The sequence below is a fragment of the Amphiura filiformis genome, chromosome 2 (genome assembly GCF_039555335.1).
Source record: "Amphiura filiformis chromosome 2, Afil_fr2py, whole genome shotgun sequence".
Taxonomy (NCBI): Eukaryota; Metazoa; Echinodermata; class Ophiuroidea; order Amphilepidida; family Amphiuridae; genus Amphiura; species Amphiura filiformis.
In genome coordinates, this window is record NC_092629.1 from 93,167,608 (window position 1) to 93,181,690 (window position 14,083).

Here is a 14,083-nt window from a genome sequence, read left to right on the forward strand (position 1 = left end):
TGTGTCTTTTTTCTTACAGGTTCTTTCTTCTTTCTTTACACAGCCGTGACGTTAGTCACGGCTGTGTCTTTTTTCTTACAGGTTCTTTCTTCTTTCTTTCTTTCTTCTGCCGACCACTACATTTGCTCTAGCACTTACATGCTTACACCGATTTTGACCTAACTTGGTCACAACCATCATTGACCATGCCCCTACATGTCATATGAAACTCGTGGGGTCAAAGGTCACGCAGGGGTCATAGGGGTCAAAAACGTGATTTCAACTCAAAATGCTTCTTCTCTCACAGATTACGTAGGACCGTGACACCACTTGCACACATGCATTGTTATTATCCAGTGTCTATGGGGTCCTGACAGATTTGGGGTCAAAGGTCATTAAGGGGTCACTTCCGGTATAAAACGAAAAACCTTCAAAATTTTTTATTTGCTAAGAAAAACATAGGACAGTAACGGTATGTTCACACATAAATTGCAGTTACCCTGTGTATATATGGTATTTTTTAATTTAGGGTCAAAAGGTCATTAAGGGCCACTTCCGGTATAAAAACGAAATACCTTTAAAATGCTTCTTCTCCCACAAATTACGTAGGACAGTGACACCACTTGCACACATGCATTGTTATTACCCAGTGTTTATGGGGTCCTCACAGATTTGGGGTCAAAGGTCATTAAGGGGTCACTTCCGGTATAAAACGAAAAACCTTCAAAAATTTTATATGCTAAGAAAAACATAGGACAGTAACGGTATGTACACACATGAATTGTGGTTACCCAATTCATATGTGGTATTTTTTTATTTGGGGTCAAATGTCATTAACGGGTCACTTCCGGTCTGAGACGAAAAACCTTCAAAATGTCCCTTCTGCCACAAGTAGCATAGCAAAATGGTTCCACGTGCACCCATGCATTGCCATTAGCCAATGTCTATCGGCATTTTCATATATTTTGGGGTCAAATGTCATTAGGGGTCACAACACGGCTGTGTTCGTGGGTTATACCACAGCTAAGTCTAGTTCTTCTTTCTTCTTCTTTCTGCCGACCACTTCATTTGCTCTAGCACTTACATGCTTACACCGATTTTGACCTAACTTGGTCATAACCATCATTGACCATGCCCCTACATGTCATATGAAACTCGTGGGGTCAAAGGTCACGCAGGGGTCATAGGGGTCAAAAACGTGATTTCAACTCAAAATGCTTCTTCTCTCACAGATTACATAGGACGGTGACACCACTTGCACACATGAATTGTTATTATCCCGTGTCTATGGGGTCCTCACAGATTTGGGGTCAAAGGTCATTAAAGGGTCACTTCCGGTATAAAACGAAAAATCTTCAAAATTTTTTATTTGCTAAGAAAAACATAGGACAGTAACGGTATGTTCACACATAAATTGTAGTTACCCTGTGTATATGTGGTATTTTTTTATTTAGGGTCAAAAGGTCATTAAGGGGCCACTTCCGGTATAAAACGAAATACCTTTAAAATGCTTCTTCTCCGACAAATTACGTAGGACAGTGACAGCACTTGCACACATGCATTGTTATTACCCAGTGTCTATGGGGTCCTCACAGATTTGGGGTCAAAGGTCATTAAGGGGTCACTTCCGGTATAAAACGAAAAACCTTCAAAATTTTTTATTTGCTAAGAAAAACATAGGACAGTAACGGTATGTTCACACATACATTGTAGTTACCCTGTGTATATGTGGTATTTTTTATTAAGTGTCAAAGGTCATTAAGGGCCACTTCCGGTACAAAACGAAATACCTTTTAAATGCTTCTTCTCCCACAAATTACGTAGGACAGTAACACCACTTGCATACATGCATTGTTATTACCCAGTGTCTATGGGGTCCTCACAGATTTGGGGTCAAAGGTCATTAAGGGGTCACTTCCGGTATAAAACGAAAAACCTTCAATTTTTTTTATTTGCTAAGAAAAACATAGGACAGTAACGGTATGTTCACACATGAATTATGGGTACCCAATTCATATGTGGTATTTTTTAATTTGGGGTCAAATGTCATTAAGGGGTCACTTCCGGTCTGAGACGAAAAACCTTCAAAATGCCCCTTCTGCCACAAGTAACATAGCAAAGTGGTGCCACATGCACCCATGCATTGACATTAGCCAATGTCTTTGGCCGTTTTCATATATTTTGTGGTCAAAGGTCATTATGGGTAACAACACGGCTGTGTTCGTGGGTTAGACCACAGCTTAGTCTAGTTACACAGCCGTGACGTTAGTCACGGCTGTGTCTTTTTTCTTACAGGTTCTTCTTCTTCTTTCTTCTTTCTTTCTGTCAACCATTACATTTGCTCTAGCACTCAAACGCTTACATCGATTTTGACCTAACTTGGTCACAATGATCATTGACCGTGCCCCTACATGTCACATGAAACTTGTGGGGTCAAAGGTCATGCAGGGGTCACAGGGGTCAAAAACGTGATTTCAACTAAAAAGGCATCTCTCCCACAACTTACGTTGGACAGTGACCCCACTTGCACACATGCATTGTTATTACCCAGTGTCTATGTGGTGTACACAGATTTGGGGTCAAAGGTCATTAAGGGGTCACTTCCGGTATAAAACGAAAAACCTTCACACATTTTTATTAGCTAAGTAAAACATAGCACAGTAACGGTATGTTCACATATGATCTGCAGTCACCCAATGTATATGTGGTATTTTTTTATTTGGGGTCAAAGCTCATTAAGGGGTCACTTCCGGTATAAAAAGAAATACCTTTAAAATGCATCTTCTTCCACAAATTATGTGGGACAGAGACACCACTTGCACACATGCATTGTTGTCACCCAGAGTATATGGGGTGTACACAGATTTGGGGTCAAAGGTCATTAAGGGGTCACTTCCGGTATAAAACGAAATACCTTCAAAAATTTTATTAGCTAAGTAAAACATGGGACAGTAACGGTATGTTGACACATGATCTGCAGTCACCCAATGTATGTGTGGTATTTTTTTATTTTGGGTCAAATCTCATTAAGGGGTCACTTCCGGTATAAAATGAAATACCTTTAAAATGCATCTTCTTCCACAGATTATGTAGGACAGTGACGCCACTTGCACACATGCATTGCTATTACCCAGTGTCTATGGGGTGTACACATATTTGGGGTCAAAGTTCATTTAGGGGTTACTTCCGGTATAAAACGAAAAACCTTCAAAAATTTTTATTTGCTAAGAAAAACATAGGACAGTAACGGTATGTTCACACATGAATTGTGGTTACCCAATTCATATGTGGTATTTTTTTATTTGGGGTCAAATGTCATTAAGGGGTCACTTCCGGTCTGAGACGAAAACCTTCAAAATGCCCCTTCTGCCACAAATAACATGGCAAAGTGATGCCACGTGCACACATACATTGACATTAGCCAATGTCTATGGGGTTTTCATATATTTTGGGGTCAAAGGTCATTAAGGGGTAACAACACGGCTGTGTTCGTGGTCTTGGACCACAGCTAAGTCTAGTTCTTCTTCTTTCTGCCGACCACTACATTTGCTCTAGCACTTACATGCTTACGCCGATTTTGACCTAACTTGGTCACAACCATCATTGACCATGCCCCTACATGTCATATGAAACTCGTGGGGTCAAAGGTCACGCAGGGGTCATAGGGGTCAAAAACGTGATTTCAACTCAAAATGCTTCTTCTCCTACAGATTACGTATGACGGTGACCCCACTTGCACACATGCATTACTATTACCCAGTGTCTATGGGGTCCTCACAGATTTGGGGTCAAAGGTCATTAAGGGGTCACTTCCGGTATAAAACGAAAAACCTTCAAAATTTTTTATTTGCTAACAAAAACATAGGACAGTAACGGTATGTTCACACATAAATTGTAATTACCCTGTGTATATGTGGTATTTTTGTATTTAGGGTCAAAGGTCATTAAGGGCCACTTCCGGTACAAAACGAAATACCTTTAAAATGCTTCTTCTCCCACAAATTACGTAGGACAGTAACACCACTTGCATACATGCATTGTTATTATCCAGTGTCTATGGGGTCCTCACAGATTTGGGGTCAAAGGTCATTAAGGGGTCACTTCCGGTATAAAACGAAAAACCGTCAAAAATTTTTATTTGCTAAGAAAAACATAGGACAGTAACGGTATGTTCACACATGAATTGTGGATACCCAATTCATATGTGGTATTTTTTTATTTGGGGTCAAACGTCATTAAGGGGTCACTTCCGGTATAAAACGAAAAACCGTCAAAATTTTTTATTTGCTAAGAAAAACATAGGACAGTAACGGTATATTCACACATGAATTGTGGGTACTCAATTCATATGTGGTATTTTTTTATTTGGGGTCAAATGTCATTAAGGGTCACTTCCGGTCTGAGACGAAAAACCTTCAAAATGCCCCTTCTGCCACAAGTAACATAGCAAAGTGGTGCCACATGCACCCATGCATTGACATTAGCCAATGTCTATGGCCGTTTTCATATATTTTGGGGTCAAAGGTCATTAGGGGTAACAACACGGCTGTGTTCGTGGGTTAGACCACAGCTTAGTCTAGTTCTTCTTCTTTCTGTCAACATTTAACATAATTTGCTCTAGCTCCTTTATTATTTGACCGATTATGACCAAACTTGGGCACAAGCTTCACTACCCCAGCCTTTACATTTGACATGACCCATTTGGGGTCAAACGTCATGCATGAGTAATTTTGGCTAAAAATGTGATTTTTACCAAAAATGCTTCTTCTCCTACAGATTACATGGTACAGTAATGAGATTTATACATTGACCTTGGCTATAGCCGGGTCCTATGGGGTCCTCACAGATTTGGGGTCAAAGGTCATTAAGGTGGTATTTCCGGCACATAACCAAATACCTTCAAAATGCTTCTTTTCCTACAGATTCTATGGTACAGAGATGCGACTGACACATATGCATTGACATTAGTTGGTGTCTATGGGGTCCTCACAGATTTTGAGTTCAAGGTCATATAGGGGACAAAAATGGTTGATTACTGAAAATCACTTTAAAATTCAATATTTGCTGCATATTACGTGCTGTGATCATCCGAATAATGCCAAAAGGGCTCTAGCATTATGTTCATATACGATTGTAATCAGATTTGGCTTAAACATGGAGGAGGGGTCTGTTTTGGGGTCAAAAGGGTAAAATTCTAAAGTTTGTCCGATTGAAATGAAAATTAGTATATGTGATCTTGATATGATTCAAAATATATTGGAGGTCATGTCAAGGTCAGCAGAGGTCAACCAAAGGTCAAAAGGGGTCAAGTTCTAAAGTTTGTCCAATTTAAATGAAAATTAGTGTATGTGATCTTGATATGATTCAAAATATTATGGATGTCATTTCAAGGTCAACAGAGGTCAACCAAAGGTCAAAAGGGGTCAAATTGCAAAGTTTGTTCAATTTGCATGGAAATTAGTATACGTTATGTGGATATGATGCAAAATATGTGGTGAAGGTCATTTCCAGGTCATCAGAGGTCATTTCAAGGTTACTAAGGATGCAATATATCTAGTTTCTTCTTTCTTCTTTCTGCCGACCACTTCATTTGCTCTAGCACTTACATGCTTACACCGATTTTGACCTAACTTGGTCATAACCATCATTGACCATGCCCCTACATGTCATATGAAACTCGTGGGGTCAAAGGTCACGCAGGGTCATAGGGGTCAAAACGTGATTTCAACTCAAAATGCTTCTTCTCTCACAGATTACATAGGACGGTGACACCACTTGCACACATGAATTGTTATTATCCCGTGTCTATGGGGTCCTCACAGATTTGGGGTCAAAGGTCATTAAAGGGTCACTTCCGGTATAAAACGAAAAATCTTCAAAATTTTTATTTGCTAAGAAAACATAGGACAGTAACGAGTATGTTCACACATAAATTGTAGTTACCCTGTGTATGTGTGGTATTTTTTTTATTTAGGGTCAAAGGTCATTAAGGGCCACTTCCGGTATAAAACTAAAATACCTTTAAAATGCTTCTTCTCCCACAAATTACGTAGGACAGTGACACCACTTGCACACATGCATTGTTATTACCCAGTGTCTATGGGGTCCTCACAGATTTGGGGTCAAAGGTCATTAAGGGGTCACTTCCGGTATAAAACGAAAAACCTTCAAATTTTTTTATTTGCTAAAAAAACATAGGACAGTAACGATATGTTCACACATGAATTGTGGTTACCCAATTCATATGTGGTATTTTTTATTTTGGGTCAAAGGTCATTGAGGGGTTACTTCCGGTCTGAGACGAAAACCTTCAAAATGCCCCTTCTGCCACAAATAACATAGCAAAGTGGTGCCACGTGCACCCATACATTGACATTAGCCACTGTCTATGGGCGTTTTTATATATTTTGGAGTCAAAGGTCATTAAGGGGTCACAACACGGCTGTGTTCGTGGTCTTAGACCACAGCTAAGTCTAGTTATTACTTTTGTTTTGTTTTGTTTTGTTTTGTTTATATATTGGTTATGATAATGATTACTAATTATTTTGTATGGTATATCTTACATCACATACATAAGTATAACACACACAAATACAAGACATGTTATATAAAAAGGCATATAATATAAAATTACAATCAGAAGAGTAAAAAGAGCAGCCTAAAAACAGACCAGACACCCAGATTAACAATATAAAAATATTAGATTTCTAAAAACGGTGGACAAATCCAGGAAAGCTCTTGTTTTGAATGAAAAATGCTGAAAGATGAAACAATAGCCAGTTTTGAAAGATTATCCCTGAATATTTTGAAGGATGTCGGGTTATTGCACAGTTTCAAGATTTCTTTTAAACGATGAGTATTGTCTGGTGTAATATATCCTCTTGAACCTACTTCTAAACAAATAAGACTAACTTCGTAACCAGAGTCTTCAATGTCAGCGACCAGGGGGGCATATTTGTTGCACTTTCGAACATGAGCTTTAGCAACGTTGAATTCAAAAGGGACAGTGAGCTTATGTTTTTCCAAAAAAGACAAATGTCCGGAACCAGGTTTGTAGTTGAACATTCAAAAGGAATTGTTGTGGGGGAAGGAATGATAGTTGCTCTGGTTACCAAGTCGGACAAAATTTAGGGAGGATTAACATCATTAATAAAGCCCAATTTAATGGTTTTGACAATATAATTGAGAATGTTGTTGTGTCTCCATGTGAACCGACCTTGTTCAAGGGAAGTTTTGCAATGGTTAAGCACGTGGTGGAGGGTCTCACGGTTCCCGCTAGCTCGGAATTAACATGGTTTAGAAATGTAGGCTATATGTTTTCCTATGTTTGCAAACTTGATGATTGATGAGTATTAATCACGATGGTCAGTCATGACTTATCTGGCATAATTATAACATTCTTTTAGTAATTAACATGATTAAGGAATTCTTTAAGTGATTATGAACAACCACAATCTAGGCCATCGCCCTGATGACGTCCAGAGAACAAATGTTACTTTCATCCTTTTCCAAGTACAAAATTGTATATCATTCATAAGGTGGTTTTGCATGATTTAGTAAAAGAAGCTACCGCCCATCATCTTCTTATGATTAATAGTACAAGCAAGGTTAATGTAACATGGTAAAACAATAGAGATGAGTTCTAGGAAAGTGATGGTTTCCTACATGATGATTGGATGGTTAAGTTGGATGTAAGTGATGTGGGTTAAGAAGTGTTTTTGACATGTTTGAGAGTTAGTTAAGTTTTGGAAGTTGAAGAAGAAGGATCACAAATAAATATCACATCAAGCAAAGGAATATTAACTTTGTACTTTCATCGTATATCACATCAAGTCTCTACCTCATGACCTGAGTTAGTTCCCCAGACCATCATCAACAGCCCGGTTATAATATTATAAAATTTGTGAATGCACTTTGGCGTTTTCGGTGCGATTTTAGGCTTACCGTGATTTAACGTTGATATCTGGTCTTGCTCCTTTTATAATTTTACTTTGATCGTCGGCTTTTGTAAATAACAGAATGTAGATTGGCTCTGAATAAGTATCGTAATCCACTTGGTGGTTTTTTTTATGATATAATTCGTTTGAATTTGCATGTAACAACCCAAACTCGACCTCTGAATTCGGGGTTGAAGACTGTTTTCGGAATTCCTGTGGACTCAAACAAGTGCACGAGTGGCGACTATGGTTTTATACTTCCCGCATTCATGATTGCGTCAACGCCTAATAATATACTTCTTTGTATAGGTTGACTGTAGTTGGTATGCGGCTGGTATACAAATAATTGGTTACATATCAATGACCATTAACTTCAGGGATAGACCCTTTGCACGCCTTTCTATCATGCAGTATCTTTACCCGCAGACATGTGCCCGTGTCATGTGCCAATATTGCGTAACGTTAAAGGTTAATATATTTTTTGACATTGAGAGGACTGTGTGCTTCTATGGCCGAGCGGTCTAAGGCGTTGTGGCCCGTTTCTTCGTTGCTGTTCTGATCGTCGCTTGTTCGAAACCGTGCGTCTGTTACTTTTCTTACTGCTGCTTTATTTTTCCAGCGTAGGGTCTAGAAAAACTTTGGGAGAGCGTGGCGCAATGGTTAGGGTACTTGCCTTTAGTGCACGAGGTCCCGGGTTCAATTCCCGGCGGTGGCGATTTGCTGGGATATTGACATGGAAAAAAAGTCTGAAATTAATTGGCAACTTCTGTAGATTAAATTTAGACTTCCGCTCTCCCCATGGTTCATTTAGAATTGGGTAAATGAATCATGAAAGTACTCCGTCCTTCGGAGGGGACGTTAAGCCGTCGGTCCCGTGTGCAGAGAGCCATACCTGTACATGTATTTCGCAGCCAGTTTCGAAAAGAGTAGGGTGTTAACCCCTGACTGTTCCCAACCCGTCCCGGTGTTCAAATGGACCCCAATGGAAATAAGCTTCAATAGAGGCTTTCTTGGGTTATCCAGGGTTGTCAAAACCCGAACAAATCAAATCAAATCAAAACTAATTTATAATTTCTTTTCGTATTATTTATTTATTTATTTATTTATTTATTTATTTATTTATTTATTTATTTATTTATTTATTTATTTATTTATTTATTCATTTATTCATTTATTCATTTATTCATTTATTCATTTATTTATTTATTTATTTATTTATTTTTCGATTGATTATTTGATGATTGAGTGAGCAGATTTATCGATTGCTACTTTAGTTGTGGGACTTCTATTTGATTTTGAATGACATCGTACATTAGTGTTGATTTTTTCCGTTAAACATTATCAAGAATTAATGTCACAGGGTTTAGTGCAGATAGGAAGTTGGCTTAGTGATACTATCTGTTGATTCAGAAACGGAAGGTGCCGGGTTCGATTCCCACCTATGTCTATTTTTTTTAAAGACTTGGAAAATTACTGCAGTAAGTTTATTTGGCGCGCGATCTCAGTTATTCATTTTCTGATGGCCGTGCCTCTTACAGACACCCTCCCTCTGGAATCCAAACCACGGTTCGCTCATTACACCTCCCTTCATGTTGTACCAAACTTCTAGAGGCAGTCTACATGTAGTTGAAATACCTGTATTGTACTTAAGGAGATCACTCCTAGTATAACACATAATCAGCTGGATTATCACACAGATAAGTACTTTGAAGATGAAAATATTTATCATTCAGATAATTAGACTGATCAATCGATAGAGTAACAAGTGTAATTGACTGTACAGCCAACAACAACAGTGAAAAACTAGAAGGCTATATATTTGTACACAAATACGGCTATACCCGCATGTTATCGGTGTACCCAAACTTACAGTCCTTATTTGCTGAGGACTTAAAATAAATAAATTGTAAAAAGTCGCCCAATTGGGCAGAAAATGTGTAAAAAGTGAAAGTCCAAGTCACAAGCTTTAATTGAATGTAGGTTGCACTGTCGTAGCACTTAAAATAAAGAAATTGTAAAAAGTCCCCCCCCAGGGGAGTCGTCTCTCTTACTCTCCATAGGTTGCTGTTGTCAGTATCTCGTACTCACAGTGAGGCTATGCAATATGATTAGGGGAAACTATTCCAGAGGGAGTATGCAAATTAAATGGAACAGCCATTTCAGAGGGAGTATGTAAATTATACGGAACATCCTTTTTTGGGGCCATTTCAGAGGGAGTATGTAAATTAAATGGAACAGCCAATGGGTATGTAATTTAACTGAGCCTTAACGCTTCACGCTGGTATTTCAAATACGATTTGTCTGTTTAGTCCTACGTGTGTGGGGTGGAGGGGTGTGTGGGTGTTAGTAACAATATAATTCTCAGGTGCTATCTCTGTACATATTCTGAGCCCGGAAGCTGCTTTCTTTGATGAGAAACGGCACGCCCTTTGTTTTAACATTTGGGGCCCTGGGGCCCATAATATTTGACTTATGAGGCTCATGTACATAATTATGTTGAAGTATAATTCTCTAGTGCTATCAGTAGACTCAAGCTGGCCACTGTAGCTACTTTATTTACTCTGAGCCATAAACTCTGAGCCATAAAGCTACTTTATATGATGAGAAACGGTCGGCCCTTTGTTTTAACATTTGGGGCCCTAGGGCCTAATATATAGGACTTATGGGGTTCACGCACATATGTTAAAGTATGATTCTCAAGTGCTATCAGTAGACTCAAGCTGGGCATTGTAGCTGCTTTATTTACTGATTAACGGCCGGCCCTATGTTTTAGCGTTTGGAGCCCTAGGGCCCATATTATGTGACACATGGGGTTCATATATACATATAACAATATAATACTGAAGACCTATTAGTGTACCAAATCTAAACCCTGTAGCTCCTTTATTTGCTGAGAAACGACCGGCCCTTTGTTTTAACATTTGGGCCTCTGGGGCCCCTAGCCTAAAACATTTGGGGCCAAAATGGGCAAAAGGCAATTTACAACTTAGGGCCCATATATGTGCCACATATGAGCTCTAGTGGACTTGTAGTTTTATAGCTAGCCTTGTCAATCTGTTGTCCCTTATTTTAACATTTGGGGCCCTGGGGCCCATAATATATGACATGTGGGGCTCATGTATATTTGTTTATATAGAGTACCCCTGGATCTATCAGTGTACCAACTCAGGGCTCCGAGGCTGCTTCATTTAATGAGAAACAGCATGCTTTGTATTTTTACATTTGGGCCCCTGGGGCCTGTGACCTTTGACCTCTGGGGCCAAGATGTGCTGGGGCCCTTGTAGGGCTCTGGGGCCCTTGTAGTTTTAGCGCTAGCTCTGTCAATTTGTTGCCCCTTATTTTAACATTTGGGGCCCTGGGGCCCATAATATATGACATATGGGGCTCATGTATACTTGTATATATAGAGTACCCCTGGGGCTATCAGTGTACCAACTCAGGGCCCTGAGGCTGCTTCATTTGATAAGAAACAGCATGCTTTGTATTTTTACATTTGGGCCCCTGGGGCCCGTGACCTTTGACCTCTGGGGCCAAGATGGGCAAAGGATAAATCTACTGGGTAGGGCCCATAAGTGTACCACATATGGGCCCTGTGGCCCTTGTAGTTTTAGCGCTAGCCTTGACAGAATGTTGTGTTTGATGGAGGAGAAGAAGGAGAAGAAACCATAGAATGGCAATATACCCGTTCATGCTTCGCATGCGGGTATAACTAACACTGTGTACAAGTATGGCAGCCATGGGCTAGATTATACAAGATGATGATGAAAAAACAAGTCACAGTTAATATTTCCTCAAAAGTTGTAAAAACTCCAAAACAATGTGTCCACTTTGTTCACAAATGTTATCCAAACATATGTACATCAAATGGAGGGTTGCAAATGCACCATAGCTGGAGAAATCACAATTTGTTTCAGAGACAGATGCAAGGTGCTACCATTGGTGCACACTCTATTAGCATAAATTATATACCAACTTTTTGGCGCAGTATAATAAATGAACGAACCCCTAAATAATGTTAACTATGAGTATGACTGTTATCAAATGAACAAAAATATCTGAGTCACTTTACTCTTGTATCACTCACCTTTCTACGTTTATAAACGTTTAGCATATAGGTGTTGGGTGGAAAATGGATTTTAGGAACATCAAGAAAGAAAGAAATGTAACTTGAAAATGTTATTATAGGCTTACCGCTGGTTTTGATCCCCGTGTGTGCAATTTATCAGCAAATTGCTTTCCTGTTTCATGATTATATAGTCGTACATAAGTGGCACATTTACCCGACACATTATCTGGGTCATGCTCTCCTGTTATATCACTATTTTTCGAATTTGATTGGGTTGACGTTTCCAACTTCTCCATATCGATGAGAAAAAGTAACAGTGACTTAAAGTTTATGCAGAAATCCCAATAGTGACCAGTAGTATTTTTTTTGCTCAAGGAAAAGAGGACAGGGCAGATATTTAATAATCCATAATATAACCCAACATTGAGGATGAGAAATGACCAATGATGCAAAACGGGATTGATTATTAAGGTTAAATACAACTGACTTTCAAGGCTTGATTCCAGAGGGGCGTAAGGTGCGCTTCAGACTCCGTATTGTACGTGCAATATTGTATGTACAATATTTTTCGTGACGTCAGAAAGTATTGCACGTACAATAAAAAGTATGTACCGGGAAAATATATATTTTGCCACAATCATTGGTTGCTTAATTGATACGGAGTTGCCAAATTTCTAAGAGTGGTAAATTTAGTGCAGTGTTCGTGCACGGATGATGAACAGTTTTTTTATGTCTTCTTGTATTCAACTGTACTTGAATTATTACATAATCAATGGGCACCTTTAAAGTTAATAATATTAATACTGATATTAATATTAAAAAAAATATTAAAATTGCAATGATAATATAAATGGCACATTCAGTTCTTATTCATTTATTTATTTATTTATAGATTTATTTATTTAGGCCTATTTGTTTATGTATTTATTGATTGATTGATTAATGATTGATTAATTGATTTAGAGATTCATATATATTTAGTCATATATTGATTTAGTCAGTTTCTTAAGTATTATTTGTAGACCTATGTATTTATTCTGGTTTTGATTTTATTGATATTGATATTTTTATTATTTTTTTTTTTTTTGTCATAGCATTTGTTACATTATAACACGTTGTGTTATGAGTTTGCAACACCTTTTTACATGTTGATATCGGTGAGGCATGTTATGATGGTGTATGTTATAGGCCTACCTATGATCATCACAATACATCCATAAACGTGTTAATGCAGTAACCGTAGCTTTATAGGGGCACGGGAGCCCCCCCAATTGATCAGAATTTTAGAAAATGCATAGGAAAACTGCCAAAAACGGCTTGTGTCCCTCCCCCCTCATCAGACCCGGATGCAACGCCTTCTATACTTTTTCATTAATTATAGGCCTATTAATAGTAATGCGTTGAGATCTTAAAAGTAATATCCGCCTTTATTTCTTTCTTTTGAAATGATATACTCGTTACAAAAACAAATCAGCATGGAAAACATTTTTTTCGTCAGAGGCAGATATTTGGTCTAATCAGTGTAAGCTACAAAATAGACGATCTTTTAAAATCATTTTTAAATGGCTTTTTTTTCAACCTTATTGTTTGTATTTGTAATGTTCACACAATCTGACAATGTCCCAACTTATACATAATGTGAATCGAGCCATTTAACATGTGCTTGTAGGACAACGATTTTGAATTAAACATGTTAATTGTGATATCTTAATTCCCCTAGAACACCACAGTTAAGCGTCCGAAATTGTAAGTGGGTTTTCTTTTATTTTACCTCATTATTTCGTTAAAAGTACTCGAAAACCCTCCTAAGAGTTGTTACTAATAAATATTTCATAATTTTGGGCAAAGAATAGCCAAATAGTTGACCGAAATCGTATATTTGTACCAATATTTGACTGAAATCGTATATTAGCATTACCGTCCCTTCGTGGCTTTATTGCAAGCCAAATTGCTGCTAAATGTGAAACGAGATTACTTGAAATATATATTTCAGAGTTGAAAGAGTTTCAGCTATACGAACATATTTCTGAATATGTCTCTCTGATTGGTTGATTGTCAAGAGGATTACGGCATCCTCAAAGCCTCCTGCTGTAATTCTCTA

At 38.3% G+C, this 14,083-nt stretch overlaps 1 protein-coding gene across 1 annotated transcript in view; it reads right to left on the reverse strand.

Annotated features, from left to right (window-relative positions):
* Positions 1 to 12,359, reverse strand: part of LOC140146847 (nitric oxide synthase, inducible-like) — a 95,685-nt gene extending 83,326 nt beyond the window's left edge. Inside the window, exon 1 of the mRNA XM_072168733.1 lies at positions 12,108 to 12,359. Within this exon, the coding sequence (XP_072024834.1) occupies positions 12,108 to 12,278 (171 nt within the window). The 5' untranslated portion in view covers positions 12,279 to 12,359. The remainder of the gene's footprint in view (positions 1 to 12,107) is intronic.
* Positions 12,360 to 14,083: the final 1,724 nt, after the last annotated feature.